At 35.2% G+C, this 18,474-nt stretch overlaps 1 protein-coding gene across 1 annotated transcript in view; it reads left to right on the top strand.

The window, feature by feature from the left end:
• Positions 1-18,474, top strand: part of sp3 (phosphatidylinositide phosphatase spermathreecae) — a 291,853-nt gene that overhangs the window by 129,569 nt on the left and 143,810 nt on the right. Inside the window, exons 9-10 of the mRNA XM_090368696.1 lie at positions 9,596-9,788; positions 15,115-15,192. Coding sequence (XP_090224822.1) covers positions 9,596-9,788; positions 15,115-15,192 — 271 coding nt within the window. The remainder of the gene's footprint in view (positions 1-9,595; positions 9,789-15,114; positions 15,193-18,474) is intronic.

Genomic DNA, 18,474 nt, shown 5'->3' with positions numbered 1-18,474 from the left:
AACACTAGTTCACGATGAGCAGTGACCATTGATTACCACTCTCTGTCTTCTCGCACTCAACCACCCCTTTATCCATAGCAGCAATTTGCCTCCAATGCCACACTGCTTCAATTTGTTCAGCAGTCTTCCATGTGCAACAGAATCAAAAGCCTTTCTAACATCCAAGTATATGATATCAAAGTTATTCCCTGCATCCAGTTCCTTTGTGGCCACATTATAGTATCTAATCAAATTGGTCAGGCAAGACTTTCCCTTAATAAAACCGTGCTCTGTCCAAGCTAAAACTGAAGTCTTGTCTAGATGATCCTGTAGTGCATTTTTTACCAGTGCCTCCATTAATTTTCCTGGAACAGAAGTTAAACTAACAGGTCTATAATTATTTGCGTTGCTCTTTGATCCTCGTTTGTAAATTGGGGTCACATTTGCACATCTCCAATCCATGAGTACCTCCCCTGAGTCCAAAGAAGTTCTCATAATTATAGCTAAGGGTTTGCTTACTTCCTTTGCTGCCTCCTTTAATATACAAGGATAGATCCCATCCACCCCAGTTGCCTTTTTTTATGTTTATCTTCAACAATTTCTCCTCCACTTTTCTCTCAGTTATTACAAAATCATCTAGCTCACTGCCAGAGTTCAATTCACCTCTGGCATTCTCATCCCTAAATAACTCCTCATGAATGTAGATGCAAAATACTCATTTAGTTTGTTATCCACCTGAGCAGGATCATCAACAGTTGAGCTATCGATATCAAGTGGACTGATCTGATTCATCTCCTTTCTTCTAGATACATAAGTATCTAGTATCTGATTCATCCCCTTTCTTCTTTACATAAGTACAGAACTCTTTGCAGTTTTTCTTTGCATCCTTTGCCAAAAATTTCTCATCTGCCTTTTCCTGCCTAATCTCCATTGTGACTTGGTTACAAACCAGCTTATATCTATCATAAGCTTCCATGTCACCCATTAATTCATATGTATCCCATGCATTTTTCTTCTCTGCCATATGTCTCATTAGTTCATCTGACCTCCATTTAGGCCTAAACCTTGAACAGTAATTCTTATTTGGTATGTAAAGCCTAGTAGCTTCCAAGATTAATTCTCTGAATGCTTCTCATTTTGAATTTGTTGTTCTAACAGCAAATTCAAAATGGGAAACATTCAGAATCATCAGTTGGTCCCACAGTATAGAATTTAAATACTGTCTCAGACCACCATAGTCGCCTTTACAAAAGCAAAAACCCTTCCTTTTACCCCGATGGTAGTTACCTCTTTGATTAAATCCTACTTCAGCACACTGTGATCACTGCCACCTGGTGGTTCCTTTATCTTCTGATTCTTAATGCATGAAGAATCACTACTGATAATCAGATCAAGAGTATTACTCCCTCTAGTTGCCTCCCAAACATGCTGATGTAGAAAACAATCATCCAATAAAAATACAAAAGCCTTGCTAGTGTGTGAGTGACCAACCCACAAATTCCAGTCAATATCTGGGAAATTAAAATCCCCCATTATAAGACTCTCTGATTTACTGGCCCACTCTATTTCTTGTACAGTTTCTTATTATAGTCATCAGAGTCATTAGGCCTATAACACACTTCTACTCTCAATTGTGATCTCCCAATGCTTATGTCACAAGAAACTGAATCGACACTGCGCTGTCCATTGCTGTCGACTGGCTTCACTTCTTTGGATTTTGTGTTTCTTAACTAATAGCATAACCCCTCCTCCCTTCCTATCATGTCTATCCTTCCTGTACACATTGTACTCCCCAAATTCCATTTCTGCATTCCTTATATCTGTGTGACACCATGTTTCTGATATCCAAACAATATCTGCCTTTGATGTTTTGAGCAATACCTCAAATTCATTAAATTTATTTACCAAACTCCTAGCATTAGTGTATACGCAAGTATACATGCACCTGTTCCTATTCTTAGACCCTAACACAACCCATGTGTTTACTTGTTTTTTTTTTAATGTAAACTTCAAACACGAGAGGTATTAGAACCTATAGTACTTAGTACTGTGCTTGGGTTGGAGGTTGAGAGGATGAAAGAAGATATTTGTTGACATTGGACTTGAACTTCTGTAGACTGTAATTTTCAGGAAATATGTATGAAGGAAGGTTGTGCCAGAAAACGGCAGTTGAAAGAATAAACGAGGAAGATGAAAAGTTGGTTGTGTGAATTTGAAGTTGGACAGTAAATGGATGTTGGCTGGTGGCGGCACGTGTTTGGACTGTTTTGAAAGAGAGAGCTGGAATTATAGAAGCCAATTCAGAAGAACAGTGTCCGTGGAAGTATCTGTAGAAAAGGCATGCAGCAGAAACAGTATGTCTATATGCAGGGTATTTCAGAGACTGTTGGGAGTAATTGAACCGCAATTACTCCCAGCGGTCTCTGAAATACCCTGCATTGTGTTTGCCAGGCTGCTGCTCATTCCAGTAGAAGCAGTGCAAGAATCACTTTCTCCTCTGCCAGTGGCTACTGTTAATCTATAATATCCTTGTATCCCCCCCCCAAGCCTCAAATTCAACCCTAATTCATGGCTTTTTTTCAACAGTGACTTGTACTTGTTAAGTATTTCCGCTGGTCTCCTACTCTTAATATCATTAGTGCTTTGGCCCTGGCAGACATACCCTGGTCCTGTTCCACCTTATCCTTTTTACATACCATGTTCCCCATTTCCCTGACAATAGTCATCAACAACTACTAGTTCCTGTGGGCCCAGTGCATTCTGCCTTGGGGGTTGCTGCTGCTGTGTTGCGTGATGATCAACTGCAAGCTTTGACGTTGATGTTGGCAGCTGAGAGTTTGATAGGCCCCTCAATTTAGATCCTTCGAGGGCATCCACCCTGTTCTTCAAGCTCTCATATAGGCCCGTAACAACGCTGAGTTGTTGCCTCATTTCCTTACACTCCTTACATCGCACTCACACAAAGGCATCCCTTGGCAATATCATGTCCCATACCTGATTGCTTGGGCGCCTCCGTAGCCAGGTGGGCAGGAGCAGCAGTGCGTAGCACAATCTTCTTGATTAGACTGGTGTACGAGCCCGTGTCCACCAAATACGGAGGATGCGGAAAGGTCAGGGAATGATCACCGCATATTCCCTGAGTAATATGGCCTTAGTTGCTAATGCACCTAAAAACCAAAATAACAAACAACAAACAACTTGATTGCACCACAAACATCAAGCAAGCAATGCATTTTAAAAGGCTGCCATTAAGAGGGCAGCTGCCCTCCTCAGTTCTTCCCCCAGGCACCTCCACAGCCAGGTGGGCAGGAGCAGCAGTGCGGTGCACATGCTCCTTGATTGGACCGGGGTTCCAGCCCGTGACCACCAAATACGGAGGATGCGGAAAGGTCAGGGAATGACCACCGGATATCCCCAGAGCAATATGGCCTTAGTTGCTAATGCTCCTAAAAACCAAATAACAACAACAAGAAGTTCTCCCCTGAACCACAGCACTCCCATTAGCTTGAGCCTTTTGCTCTGCTGCGAGTCCTGATTTCAATTCAATTTCAATAAAATTTCAATTCCAGTACAAAATTATAACCTTAAACTTGTATCCCAATGCAGTTATAACACTATATATCTATATATATATTTTTTCACTATCGAGTATTATCACCAAGTTCCAATATATAACTTCCTTATCAAGTTATGTAATAATTTATTATGTTACATTTGTAAAATCTAAGTTGTTATATGTATTTAGTTAAAAAGTATAATTTAATTGACAATGAAGTTTAATAAGATTAATAAATTTTACTGATTAATTGATATTATATACTATATTAAGCTAACGCTATCTATTTCGCGATATAACGTATCCTATAACAATGGCGGCAGTTTACGAATGGTAAATCTACAGACACTTAAGTATTAATTAACTTCCAAAATCTCACTGTCTGAATTCAGAATAAACCAAGGATCTTGACTAGGTCTATACGGTACTTATAGAAAATAATTTAATATAACAATTAGTCAATTAAGCAGCTAAATATAGCTAAAACACCTCCCGTTCGCCAGAGCTGCAAAACTTGTAATAACACATCGATTGGATACCCTTACCGATACTAAGTAATAATCTACAAAATCTCTATCTAAGTTAAAATTTGAACTAAGTATCGTAACTAGGAATATAAAGCTACTTTAGAAAATAAGTTAATATGCCAATTTAAGCCAATTTAAGTTAATAAAACAGAAAAAACTTCTCTATTTTCCGGAGCCGTAAAAGCTTCGCCTGCACAAGGCTACTCTCGTTCTGCACAAGGCTATTCTAGTCTGAGCAAGAAGAAGAAGAATCTTAGCATAGTCTGAGCAAGAGGAAAAATCCTATCAGCATTGAGCTTGCTCAATTCATTCAAATCCATAAACAACTCAGTTAGATTGCCCCACAGATGCCTTAGTCTCTAAATGCAGTAATTTGCAGAACTGAAGCCTTTCTTGGTATGAGCACCCTTTTGTTCCCCTAACTAATCTTGTTGCCCTTCTCTGTACCCGTTCCAGCAGCTCTACACCCTTCCTAAAAAGAGGCCTCCAGGCCTGTATGCAGTACTCAAGGTGTGGCCTGACCATTGCCTTATACAATGGGATGATCAACTCCTTATCCCTGCCAGCAAAATTCCTGTATGTTATTAACAAACCCCCACGACCTGTCATGGCCGCCTGTATACACTGCTCAGAGAACTTCATATCAGACTACATAATTACCACCAGGTCCTTTTCATTTTCCACTCTCCTGAGTTTAGTACCACACAGTTGATAATGTTATTCTGAGATTACTGCTACTAAAGTTTAACATTGACAAATGCGATATCTTGCATTTGTCAATGTTAAACTTCAGTTGCCATTTCTCAGCCCATCTGCCTAATTTTTCTAGATCTTGTTGCAGGAGCACACCTTCATTAATGTTGTTAACCACCCTGCTAACCTCTGTATCATCTGCAAACTTTGAGATGTAAAGCCTGATATACCCTTATCAATATCATTAATAAATACAGAAAACAACAGTGAAATACATAAAGGATTTTTGGGAAGCCTTTTTTTTTAATGTCAGCTTTGCATGTCAGCTTAGTGGAGAGGTACTTGCTTTGAATTAAAACTGAGTACAGTCACTGCCAGTGTACTGCATGTCATCAATTACTACTGCAAGAGAGAAATTTTCAGTAGCTAAAGTATCATTCATTCTGTGAAATGTAACAAATTATTGTAAATCTGATCTCAGGCTGAGGGAGTAGGATTTTTCCTTATGAGTTATTCCAGGTGTTTTTCAGACCACACAATATGTATATCAGCCCACAAACATTTACACAACAGTGCAATATGTTCAAGTGAAGTCACTGATGCAGCTAAGACCATATTTCACTATAAAACCAGCACAAACGGAACTGTAAAAATTAACCATTGCAAGTGCTGGCAAACACTGACATCTCTCTCTCTCTCTCTCTCTTGTTCACTTGCATGCGGGTGCCTCCGTAGCCAGGTGGGTAGAAGCAGCAGTGTGTAGCACACTCTTCTTGATTAAACCGGGGTTCGAGCCTATGACCACCAAAAACGAAGGATGCAGAAAGATCAGGGAATGACCACCGCATATTCCCGGAGCAATATGGCCTTAGTTGCTAATGCTCCTAAAAACCAAATAAACAAACAAACACTTGCATGCACACACACATACACAGTCTTAAACTTGCGAAGCAGCACAGTACAAATGTCATGACTCTTGTGGTTCTGGAGCTCCTGATGAGCCATTAGTCAAAGAAAAAGTTGAAGTGTTTGTTTCAGACTTTTATGCTGAAAGTTTTATAGATTCAATTCATATTAGAAATGGTTTAAATGCAAAATATTTTATTCGATATATTTAACAAACTAATTTTTCTTTGTATTTATTTTTACTATTTTTTAAATATACCAGTCAGAAGGTCACTTTGCTCCCTTCTGCCTTGTGTCACACGAACCTGAATTATGTGTTTTTATATTTAAATTTTTTTAGGGAGGGAAGACCTTCCACACGCCATTCTTCAGCATTTTTGATTTGTTTTCCGTTAGTACAAAGAGATTTTTAACTGCCTTCAATTGCCCATGCGAAAAACATGGTGATGTTAAGTCAACACCAACCTTAGATAATAGTAGTAGTAGTAGTAGTAGTAGTAGTAGTAGTGGCACATGATGCAAGAAAGCAAGTGTAGGAGCTTATGCAGCATCAGCCAAAAAAAAAAAAAAAAAAAAATCACACCATTCCCTCCAAATGCCTGTCCAGTTCCTCCTTAAATTTATTTAACCTATCAACTTCCACAACGACAGATGGAAGTTTGTTCCAGCAATTAACCACCCGCTGGCTAAAGGCAAATTTCTGCACATCTATCCTACATCTATCCTTTCTTAATTTGAACTTATGTCCCCGTAGGTTCGTAATCTGAACAAGTGGAAGGATCCCATCAGAATTCAGCATGCTCAACCCATTCAAGGCCTTATAGACCTCAATCAGATCACCGCGCAGGTGCCTAGTCTCCAGCCACTGCAATTTGCAGAACTTAAGCCTCTCTTGGTAAGAGAATCCCTTGAATCCCCTCACCAATCGTGTTGCTCTTCTCTGTACACGCTCAAGCAAATCTACATCCTTCCTAAAATGAGGCCTCCAGACCTGTACGCAGTACTCAAGGCGTGGCCTGACCATTGCCTTATACAGAGGGACAATCACCTCCTTTTCCCTGCTAGCAAAATTCCTATATATCATTGATAAAACCCCATGACCTGCCCTAGCAGCCTGTCTGCATTGCTCAGAAAACTTCATATCTGACTGCACAATTACTCCCAGGTCTTTTTCATTTTCTACCACCTTAAGTGTAGTACCACACAGTTGGTACGTTTCTCTGGGGTTACTTCTACCCATATGCAGTACTTTGCATTTGTCAAGGTTGAACTTCAGTTGCCACTTCTTAGCCCATCAGCCCAAATTATCTAGATCCTGTTGCAGTAGCACACTGCCATTACTGTCATTAACAACCCTGCCAACCTTTGTGTCATCTGCAAACTTCGACATTAAGCCTGATATACCTTCATCAATATCATTGATAAATACACAAAACAACAGTGGACCCAACACCGAACCCTGTGGGACTCCACTAATAACATTAGTCCACGAAGAGCAGCACCCAATGATTACCACCCTCTGTCTTCTCCCACTTAACCATCCTTTTATCCATTGTAGCAACTTACCCTTAATACCATACTGCTCCAATTTGTACAGTAGTCTTCCATGCGCAACAGTGTCAAAAGCTTTCCTGAAATCCAAGTATATGATATCAAAATTATTTTTTGCATCCAGTTCCTTTGTGACCACATCATAATAACCAATCAAATTTGTCAGACAAGACTTTCCCTTAACAAACCCATGCTGTGTTTGAATTATTGCTGCAGTCTTGTCTAGATGATCCTGCAATGCATCTTTAATGTTTGGCCTTGACTTGTTTATTGTCATACTAAAAGCTTTGACTACTTTTATTCACAGGAAACTGTTCATTGAAAAATGAAGTTATATTCCCCTTCGTTTGAATTCATGTGAATCCTGTAGCCAGGTGGGCAGGAGCAGCAGTGCGTAGCACACGCTTCTTGATTAGACCGGGGTTCAAGCCCGTGACCACCAAATATGGAGGATGCAGAAAGGTCAGGAAATGACCACCGCGTATTTCCGGAGCAGTATAGCCTTAGTGGCTAATGCTCCTAAAAACCAAATAACAACAACATAACAACATATGAATCCGTGGAATATATGTTTTCGATCCAGCTCTGTCACCCGTGACATGTTCACAAACCAAACATTTCTTTCTTATTTCCACTACGCTTAGTCTTGTGATATAAAAGTAGTCTTTTGTTTTTTATATCTTTCCTTTCTTAATTGTGAAGCCTTTAACTTATTATTTTCATATTTTTCAATAATCGCTTTGTTTTCTTCGATATCAGGATTTTTAAGTGGTTTCATATTCAAGATTTTTTTCTTTTCTTCTTAGCCTTTCTGATACAATCTATCTCTTTTCAATTATTGCCATTATTAACAACATTGTTAGCTGAAGAAACTTTTGAAAAAATTGAATTGTTGCCTTGAGACATTTAGAATAATATTTTTTTAAAATATTTTTTAAAAAAATTTAAAAATATTTTAAAAATAAATAAATATTTTTTTATTTTTAGAAAAATTTAAAGACTAAAAAATTAAGAGTTCGTTAGAGTGTCTTTGAGACAGACCTGTCAATCACTTTGTTGTAGTATGACACAGTAGCAGTTAGCCCTGCCTTGCAGAAAGCAAAAAGTGTGCACATGAAAAAGCAAAGTATTCTTTTATATAGATTTCTCTAGTTTGTTTTTTTTTTTTTTGCTATTTTCCCATCAGTCAGCCATATTCATAGGTATTTCTCCAACTTTCCTTACTTCAAAATGCTTTTATTTTAAAACAAATTGAGTTGAGAACAAGGAGCCAATTTTGAGTCATATATTTGAATATTGCTCAAGAAGTTGCAGACAAGTAAACATCTAAACATGGAACAAAGCACTACTTTTACTCCTTTGACTACTTTTATTCCACAGTTATGGAAAATTTTCTGATTAAAAGTGTAAGGAGTCCATGGACTACTATCCATACCCTATTTCAACCACATCAATTGGCTATGAAGCAAATTTTCAGTCTGTCTTGAGAATATTCCAAGAATTGATTTATATATATCTATATAACAACAGCCTTTTTGAACATCTGCTGTGATACATTATTTCATTAAGTTATAAAATTTGAACAAAATATCACTATGATAAAGTACCTTGTGATATATTCTATTGGCTGCACACTTCATTGCTTATAAGCCTAAACAAACATTTACATTGTACAGTAAACCCCCGCTATTTGCGGGAGTTACGTTCCTGAGAAATGCCGCGAATACCGAAAATGCGAATACTGAGTGATGGCTCCCATAGTAATAAAGGGGTTCCGTTCCAAAGTATGAAATATATAAGAAAAATTAGTCTAAAATTTTGTCTATGTATGTATTATAGGTACGTTCATAATATGACTATGTACATAAACAGTACATAGTGAAATACAATCATATGGCATTGAAATGAAAATAAGAAACAGTTTAATATTAAATGTAATATTTATTAGAAATTTCAAACAAATCTTTCAAACCAGCGTCTTTGCTAGTTAAAAAACCCGCCAGTGCTAAAGGAGAAGAGGGGGAAAGCAGGGATTAATGGATTTTAACTCCGCCCACTCACTGCATTCTCCCCCTTCTCCTCGGCCGGCCGATGTAAAGTGACACGCGGATGGCACGTGGCACAGCCACAAGTACGGTGGCCCACATTTTTTTAGATTTCATTTTATGTTAAATCAGTGACCGCGAATAGTGGGGGTTTACTGTATTTGTACTACTACACTTTTGATTCATTGAGCATTTATGATTCAGATTTTTCCTCTGGGATTAACCTCAGAGGAATATATATATTTAAAAATACTCTGAGTAATACTTAAAGTTTTATTTTAATAAATTTGGGATGACTGTTCTTTTTGCAGAAGAATAGATATATTATTTTCCTCTAGGTGAAGAAGAGGCACAAGTGGCATTTGAGAAACATTTTGAAGAAGAACTTTCAATATATGATAATCAAGTAATAGTTAGTTTGGTAGAGCAGAGTGGCAAAGAAAAGGTTATTGCCGATACGTATCTCAATCATGTCCTGAACTTTAATTGCCCTGATCTTATCTATGTTGCTTTTGACTTCCATGAATATTGGTATGTTTGCCCATTCAACAGTTCTTTATTTTTAATATATATTTTTTGATCAATTCAGTATATTTTCCAGGTATACGTTAGTCATTATTATTTTATATTAAATGCCTATCACCAGTTCCTTCTCAAAACAACTAATGAAATTTCATTTAAGTTATATTTATCATTGGAAGTATAGGATCATCAAGAAGCAATGCAGCAGTTTTGAATACCTATATTTTTTTATATATTGGGCTGGAATTGGTGAGTTTGGAATCATTAAAGACATGGAATTATTTTTTTTTACCACTTAATGATGCACGCTAGTGGGGAACCCTCCACAATAATAATAGTTATCCTACTTATAAGAGTCAAAATTATAGTTGGCAAACTTTGATTTCGTTCAGTAGTTATAAAATTATTATGATTACATTATTTAATGTAATCCATTTCTCCTTAAATATTTCAGAGCACATTAATGTGGAGATTCGCTCCACCATTAAATGTAAAATATTTTTTCAGATACATCCAGAAAGGCTGTGATTGTACATATGTTAACTTATGGTTCGAATAGCCTTCAACCTAAGAAAAGTATCTATATATTTAGATATATATATATATTAGCATGATATATCAGTTCCAAAGCCATGTGTCAGATTTTTAGTGACAAAATGTTATAATTCAATGCATTCATGTGACTTGCAACTATTTTGGTATTAGAACAAGTTATTTCCTTCAGAAACAGAACTGAGAAATGTGCAGTTTAGTCAAAAATTTCATTGCATGTTATCTGCACTGAGGTTTTCATTGAGATGAAAAATTAGATTCTGCTTTGAAGGTATTCTATATAAATGTTTTTGTCAACATATGACTTGGGTTAAAGCATAAAAGAAGAAGTAAGAAAAAGACAATAATTGGGAGGTTATTTTGTTCTTGGAAAGCTGTTTTGCAATTTTATGAATTGTAAAACTGATGTTGAATGGGACAGCTTTTTTACTAAAGAACATGCTTTTAAATATCATAGTTTGATCTATTTTCATACATTTCTTTATTCAAAAATGGCATAGTTGATATATTGCATAATTGGGAGCAATTTTAAATTTTATAAAGACTCTGTAGTCATGTGAGATTATTTAGACCTGGGGTGGGGATCCTGCGGCCTTAAGGCCGCATGTGATCTTTTGGGGTGTCAGTTGCAGCCTTTTGTATATTTCTCTCAAATGCAAAATCCACCTTTTATTTCATGACATAACACCAAACTCAAAATATTTTTAAGGTAAATTACATCTATTCTCTTTTTTTATATATCGCTATTTTCTCGTTATATAATTTAATTTACAGTTATGCTGTACATTACCAAAAGAAACATAAAAGGTATAAAAATATTGGATAGATCGATACAGGACAAAACACAGTGAAGAGGTAAAATTATTTATATTGGTAACTGTGTAGTTAGCAAGAGGCCTGTCAGTGGCAACTTGGTAATTGGCGAACTGGCAACAACCCAGCGATTCGCATCACAGGCCTGGGAGCTTATTAAGGAAGAACCGTAACATGTTAAAGAAAATGTATGCATTAAATATATGCATTGGCTTTTCTAGTTAAGGAAAATAATAATAAATTATATATTAAAGTAAATACAAAATAAAGCACTTATTCTAATTCACTAATCTTTACAGAATACTATTGTTTCCCATATAGATGATATGGCTCCACTTGAAACTGAACTTTATTTGGCAACTTTGCCTTACTTATTAGTGATGCTTTATCTCGCTGACTGCTATCAGTATCAGTTGACATTCCGGTCAATCTCCCCAGTGCCATCAGTTTCCAGTACTTGTTTCCTTTAAAAGTGAATGTTCAATTTAATCTATGTATTTCATTTTTAATTTTTACTGGTAATCCAATTATGTCAATAAATGAGAAAAGAGCATTAAATGTAGAAAAGAGAGTATTTGATGAAGAATGAGAATTGTTGCAGTATTATGTTGTTGCAATGAAAGATAAAATGTGTTTGCTTGCGGATGCCGTATTGGCAACAGTGAAAAAATACAATGCACATCCGCATTATGCGACTCATAAGGACAATAAATATGCTAAACTAGAAAGAGAACATCGAAAGTCTACACTTAAAAAAAATGAAAGATGGAAAGCAGCAGCAGCAAGTATTCAAAACTATGTCAGGATAAGGGACTGACATATAAAGTAGCATATATACTAAGCCATTTAGTGATGTGAAAATCATAAAAGAATGCATTGTTGAAGTTGTGAGATGTTTAGATTCAGCTAAGGTTAATAAGTACAGTCAACTACCTCTTTCAAGGAGGACCATAACTGATCGGCAATATGAATTAGCCTGTAATATAATAGAACAGCTTCATGGAATATGCAAAAGCAAAAACATTTATTATTCGATCACCTTGGATTCATCCATTGACATTATTGACTCAGTGCAGGTGTTATTTTTTATTTATATTATAACTGCGGATTTTCTTTGTCACAGGGAGCTACTGGCTTTGGGTACCCTTACTGCCAGGACACATGGAATTGACATCTTCTCCATCTTCAAAGAAAAATGCCTTGAAGCAAAACTGAATTTATCTAATTTAGTAAATGTATGCACAGATGGTGCACCTTCCATGAGAGGAAAACATGAAGGATTTGTTGCATTACTGCAGAAAGAATTGCCAGATCCAGATACGTTGATTTTCTTTTACTGTATTCAATTTCTTTTACTGTATGCGAACCTGTGTGCCAAATCTACTGTTTTAAGTGACACATTAAATAAAGTTATAGGTATTGTAAACTTATTCGAGCAAATACATCACAACATCACCAATTTCGCAACATTCTTCAGCTTGATGATGAAACATTCAGTGTGGATCTGCCATATCATTCTAAAGTGTGCTGGTTGTTCCAAAGACAAATATTGTCAAACTTTTATATTTGTGAAAACAAATCACAAGCTTTTTGAATAACTGAATCAACAGTGTGAATTGTCAAAAGTGGAATTCTGCAGAGATATTGCATTTTTGTGCGATATAATGTCAAAGCAAAATGATCTGAATATTTTTTTGCACGGTAAAAAACAAATCTATATATGATATGTGGCTTAAAATACAGGCGTTTTGGGCAGTTGCACATGTTACTCTAGCTACATAAGCACAATTCCAGGCACAAGCCCATTTGGCTGGTGAAGACTATTTTCAAAAGTTTCCATACCATTGTATTATAATCTTTTAATTTTTAATATTTTAATTAAGTATAACTTTTATTTATACAGTTTAATTGTATTAAAAAAAAAATTCTGGATACAGTGTGGTTCGTTTTTTAATAAAACTGAAGTGTATGCTATTGGTACTCTCCAAGTCAAGTCTTTGTGAGACAACATGTATGCATTTTTTTTTTTTTTTTGTTTTCTCATAGAAAGTACAAATGCTGGGTGTAAAAAAATATTCTGGGTGAGCAGATATTTTTAGTAAAATTTTCTTAATCAGGATAATAAAAGTGGTGGAGAAAATCACAGTTGTTCAGTGTTCCCCAGTTTACGATTTTTTTTTTTTTTTTTTTCAAGTATCAACAAAATTGAAAATATGAACATTAATTGCAAAAAAATAATGTTAAGCATTCATAAATATTGCATTTCAAACTACGCATGTAGCTATACAATACAGTGCACCCCGCTTTACAATATTATTCCGTTCCAGAGACACCATTGTATCGTGAAAATATCATAATGTGAACCCAATAACACATTGCTTTTTGATAATTCGTTCCATGACCTCTGCAGTTGAAATTTTCGCTAGATAACTCTCTAAAAGGTCGTTTTTATAGTGTAAATTGTATTAGTTACTAATTCAAATCATTAAAATGCACTACGCTTTCATCGTTATCATATGTTCTGTTATAAGAACCAATTTTGAATGCCTTTGTGATATTTTTCTAAAGCATATTTCTGCAAGTCACGACCATAAAACAATAAAAACAATTTGCAGTTTCCGGTTTGGACTTTTCTGTTAGTGAAATCAGTTATAAACTGGTGCTAAATTTGATGTTATTGCTTTGTGAAAATACCGATAGCTGGAACTGTGTGGTTTTTATGTTATTATGGTGAAATGTGTTTCCCTTTTACTGAAATCTTCAATAAACATTCTTTAACATTCTTAAGTCATAAATAATTTCTCTATTATTATAATTTGCTTGATTTTACAGGCTACGTTTTCATTTATTTGGATAAATCAATCATTTTTTAAACATAAACTAATTAGCTGATTTCATTGTTGATACGTAACCCCTATTTTTAACATTGTCTATGGGAAATAAATTCCCGCTTTACGAGCGTGCGCTAGAAACAAATTAACTCATAAAGTTGGGAACTACCTGTAATTTAAATTTGTCCCAGATTGGTTTTAAATAATAATGTCAGGAAATATTTAAAGAACAAAACAAAAAAAATTTTGCTTTTTGTTTTGAAATTTGTTTGGTTTCTATGTTTGCTCCTCATGCAATACTGTTTTTAAATTTTCAGTCATGTGTTTGATGTTTGGAATTGATGTATTATCTTTTCTGTTGTTTTTGAATAATTATTTATTTATATGTGTATTTGTGATGGTGGTGTCAAGTTCCTTCTTAATCATTGTATCATTAATTAGTAGCCATTGTACTAATCTCCTGATTGTTCCTTTTCATCTGTCTTTGGGAATAATAGTTTCAAATACCATTCCAATATCTAAGAATTTGGTAATGCCTTGTTATTTTGTAATACCTTTATCAAACTGTATATATATATATAGTAGAACTGGTTCAAAATGATTTTGAATAGGAAGAAGGAATTAAAACCATTTCTGCTAGATCTACATACAGTTTGATAAAGGTGACTGTTGTAGTATAACAAGGTTTTATCATATTCTTAGATATTTGATTGTATGCTGATACTAAAAGTTATGATCATTATTCAGTTTTTAATTACTATTGTAAGTGGTGTTCTTGGCCTTTCTCTTCAGTCATATCTTAAAATGGTTGTGCTCAGACCATGTTGGAGTACACTTTTCTTTTTTCAAATCTAGGAATTATTATTCAATTTAATTAATTTAGTTAACTTCATTTTTAAATAACTTAATTATACTTAGAAAAATGATTTAGATATGGTTAAATAATTAATATTTTATATTTTTACTATTTTATTTCTTATCGCTTCAACAAAACATTGGGTGCCATATTAACCTCGTGGCGAATATTTCTGTATCTCTTTTATATAGCTTGATTAACTTTTGATCATAATTTTTAGAGTGTGACTTTTAAATCTGTGGTATTTTATTGGGTGATTTTTATTTTTTCCCCTTCCTTTTAGCCGTGGAATGAAATTTGAAAATGTAACTGTTCTTACCGAGAGTATTAAGGACATTATTAGGGATATGAGATACTGTTGGTAAGCATACAAATGTTTTGAAGCATTTTCCAGTTATTTTAGATTTATATAGTGGTCTTGTAAAATGGTATCAAAAATGATTAGATATTGTATGTGAGTTATGTTTTTCTCTTATAAAGGCTTTTGCTTAATATTTAACATAATTTAGCATTTATCACTTTATTATAGTCAGACGAACCTGTTTTTATCTGAGACATTTGGATAAAATTGCCACAGTCCTCTTCAACACACACACACACACACACACACACACACACACACACACACACACACACACACACACACACACACACACACACACACACACACACACACACACACACACACAATTACAGAAGTGGTTGCAGGAAATCATTGAACAGATAATGGTGACTGTGCCATTTTTGATATGTTACCTTAAAAGCCTTTTCACAGTATGATGAGATTAAGCAGAGACTGGACAAGAGTGTACTGATGATTGTAACTATTGTAATATCCTGGTTATGGCATGTATTGCACAAATTGATGGTGAAGATTCCTTTTCTTTTCTTTTTTTTTAATTGCCTCAGAATAGAATACATTATTAGTAGCATAGTTATAAATTGTATTAATATTAAAATATTATATGAGAAAGTGCCAGGCTTTTGCTGCAACAGCCAAAAAAATAAAAATAAAATAAAATATCTATTTGACTCTCTCTCTCTCTTCGTGCAGATATCCACCCAGTCTGTCAATTTCTGACCTTTGAATTTTTCTCAACCTGTCAGCCTTCACCACCAATGGAGGCGGCCTATTCCAGTAATTAATAAATAGCTGGCTAAAAGAGAACTGTCTGCAATCCATGTGGGAAGTTTTATTTCCAGTCTAAACCTCTTCTCCTCATAATTTGAATTTATGGCCTCTAGTTTTGGAATCACAACAGTGAAAATTTCACCCTCATTCATTTTACTTTCACCTCTCAGATCCTTATCAAGTCTCCTCTGAGGTGTGTAGTTTTTTCCATGCTCTGTAGCCCACATATTTGAAGTCTTTCCTCATATGGTGCCTTTTTTCCAACGCCACCAGTCTTGTTGCTCAGTTACTGTTGAAACTGAAATTTAGCAGAATTATCCAATTCTGCTTTTGAAAATATTAAACCATAGCTGATTTTTATTTTTATAAGCTTCATAATACCTTCAGTTTCTTGTCCTAGAGTTATAGTAATGTTTATAAAAGGACTTATGTCTATTTTATATACATGCAGAAATTGTATAAAATAATTGACATCTAATGCTTATTGGCACCTCATTGGTAGCAGGCTAAACACCTCATCAGTACAGTATCTGACAATCCACTGACAATTTAACTCACAAAATGAGAACTGCCAAAGGGTGGCATTAGGTCTGAGGTAAAGAACACTCTAAGCTGTTTGGTTGACCGTATGTATGTAAGAGGACTTTCACCAATTTTTTTTTTTTTTTTTTTTATAGAACAGAAAAAAAAAAAAATAAATAAAGGCAGTGATATCTCAAATTATGTAGCTACCATCATTTTCATTACTAATAATGTGCTTAGTCTCCCACTGATGGTGAGGTGCTAGTAAGTACCAAAATAACTATCTAGTGACCACATGAGTACATGTGAACTTCTTTGTAAGAGGTGTTACTTATTAGTAGTGGAATATAGGGAAACTGATTATGGCAGTCTCATGATTTGAGAGACTAATGTCATTTTATTATACTTAACACTTTTGCTGCTGGCTTTTCCGACAACCTTTTTGACCTGGGATTGAATCAATCTGTATTGGAGAGGGCAGAGACATGTTTGGCTTTCTTTTCACTATGACTAAATTAGTCAGCCTCTGGCAAAAGTTTTACATATCTAGTTTTTCCTTCTGTCAAATTGGAGGAAAAAGTTTTAAGTGGGTTGGTTTTTCCCTCCAAGTGGATTAAAAACCCAGAGCAGCATATTTGTATAAGGAAGTATTGAATGGGCTAATGTCATTTTTCCTCCCAACACCTTTTATAGACACATCACACATCGACAAACATTCATTAGTGAGTTATGGTAATACAGGCAACCCCCGTATGACACGGTTTTGCTGTAACATGATTGATAAATTGCGGCAATCCTCACACAATATGGTATTTATATGATATGGTTTCGCTCTAATGGTTAGTGAATTGTGTCAAACATTGCATAGCACATTATTTTTGTGCTTTTGTGTGGGGGGAACCCTGCTATTATGTTGCATGTAATTTTTTCAACATTTCCATCTTTTTGTGAATCCCCACTGTTGACTCGCTGGTCGTTATGCAAAAAAAAATATTGGGGAATCCCCGTATTTTATTTTGTTGGGAAATTCCTGTATTGGTTTCTGTGTTATTGAACTTGTGCTTGTTTAAGACCATAAAAAAATTGACTTTGAAGCCTGCAGCTCATGACTTTTAAGGTTTTTGTAAGGTTATTTTGGTTTTTTGTTTGATCATTTATAAATTTTTCCAGGTATATATTACTAAACTTTGTTCTTAAAAACCGTATTGGAATAATTTCTTTGTTGTGAATTAAATTCCAGCCCTAAATTATGCCTAAGGAAAGTGAAAAAGCACTGCTTAAAAGAAACTTTATTTCTTCTAGAAACAAAGGTACAAATTTTGGAACGTTTTAAAAAAGGAGAAAATAAAGGGTAGGGGGGATTAAAATATATGTCACAAAAAGTTTAAATTTAAATGATTTTTTAAACACCATAAAGAAAAATGAACAAAAAATTAGAACTGCTGTTGCTGCAGGATCTTTAATTTCCGCAAATATGACAGCTCGTCCCCGAGCACTAATAATTGAGAAAAGGGAAAAAGCACTCAGTATTTGGATTGAGGGAGTTGGATATTTCTATTTTTAATAAAAATTAAGTTTCTGATAGTTATAAAAGAAAAATGGTGTATTTTTGTTAGCTTTTGGAACATAACCCCCCCCCTCCCTTTGTACTAATTCTTAGTCCCATACAACAGTTTCACACTACACAAGATTTTATAGGAACCTAACTACCATGTTGTGCGAGGGCTATCTGTATACTTGTTTGCAAATATGCATGCTGTGCATGTTTAAATCTTTCTGCTACCACAAATATGCATGCCAAATTGTTAATTACATACACATTGTCAATTGTCTGTTTCAGTGACATCTTTTTGCCATAATGATGAAGGGAATTTGTCTTGGACACAGATTTCCTACATTCCACCCCCTCCCCCTTTGTGGAAATTAAAATTTGTGTTCTGATTACAGCTGGATAGAACTGTTTCAGATTTCAAGTTAGTAACTGAAGCC

The sequence above is a fragment of the Mastigoproctus giganteus genome, chromosome 2 (assembly GCF_048544385.1).
Source record: "Mastigoproctus giganteus isolate SK-2022 chromosome 2, ASM4854438v1, whole genome shotgun sequence".
Lineage (NCBI taxonomy): Eukaryota > Metazoa > Arthropoda > Arachnida > Uropygi > Thelyphonidae > Mastigoproctus > Mastigoproctus giganteus.
The sequence above is the reverse complement of the archived record's forward strand: the minus strand, read 5'-3'. Positions and strand labels throughout refer to the sequence as shown.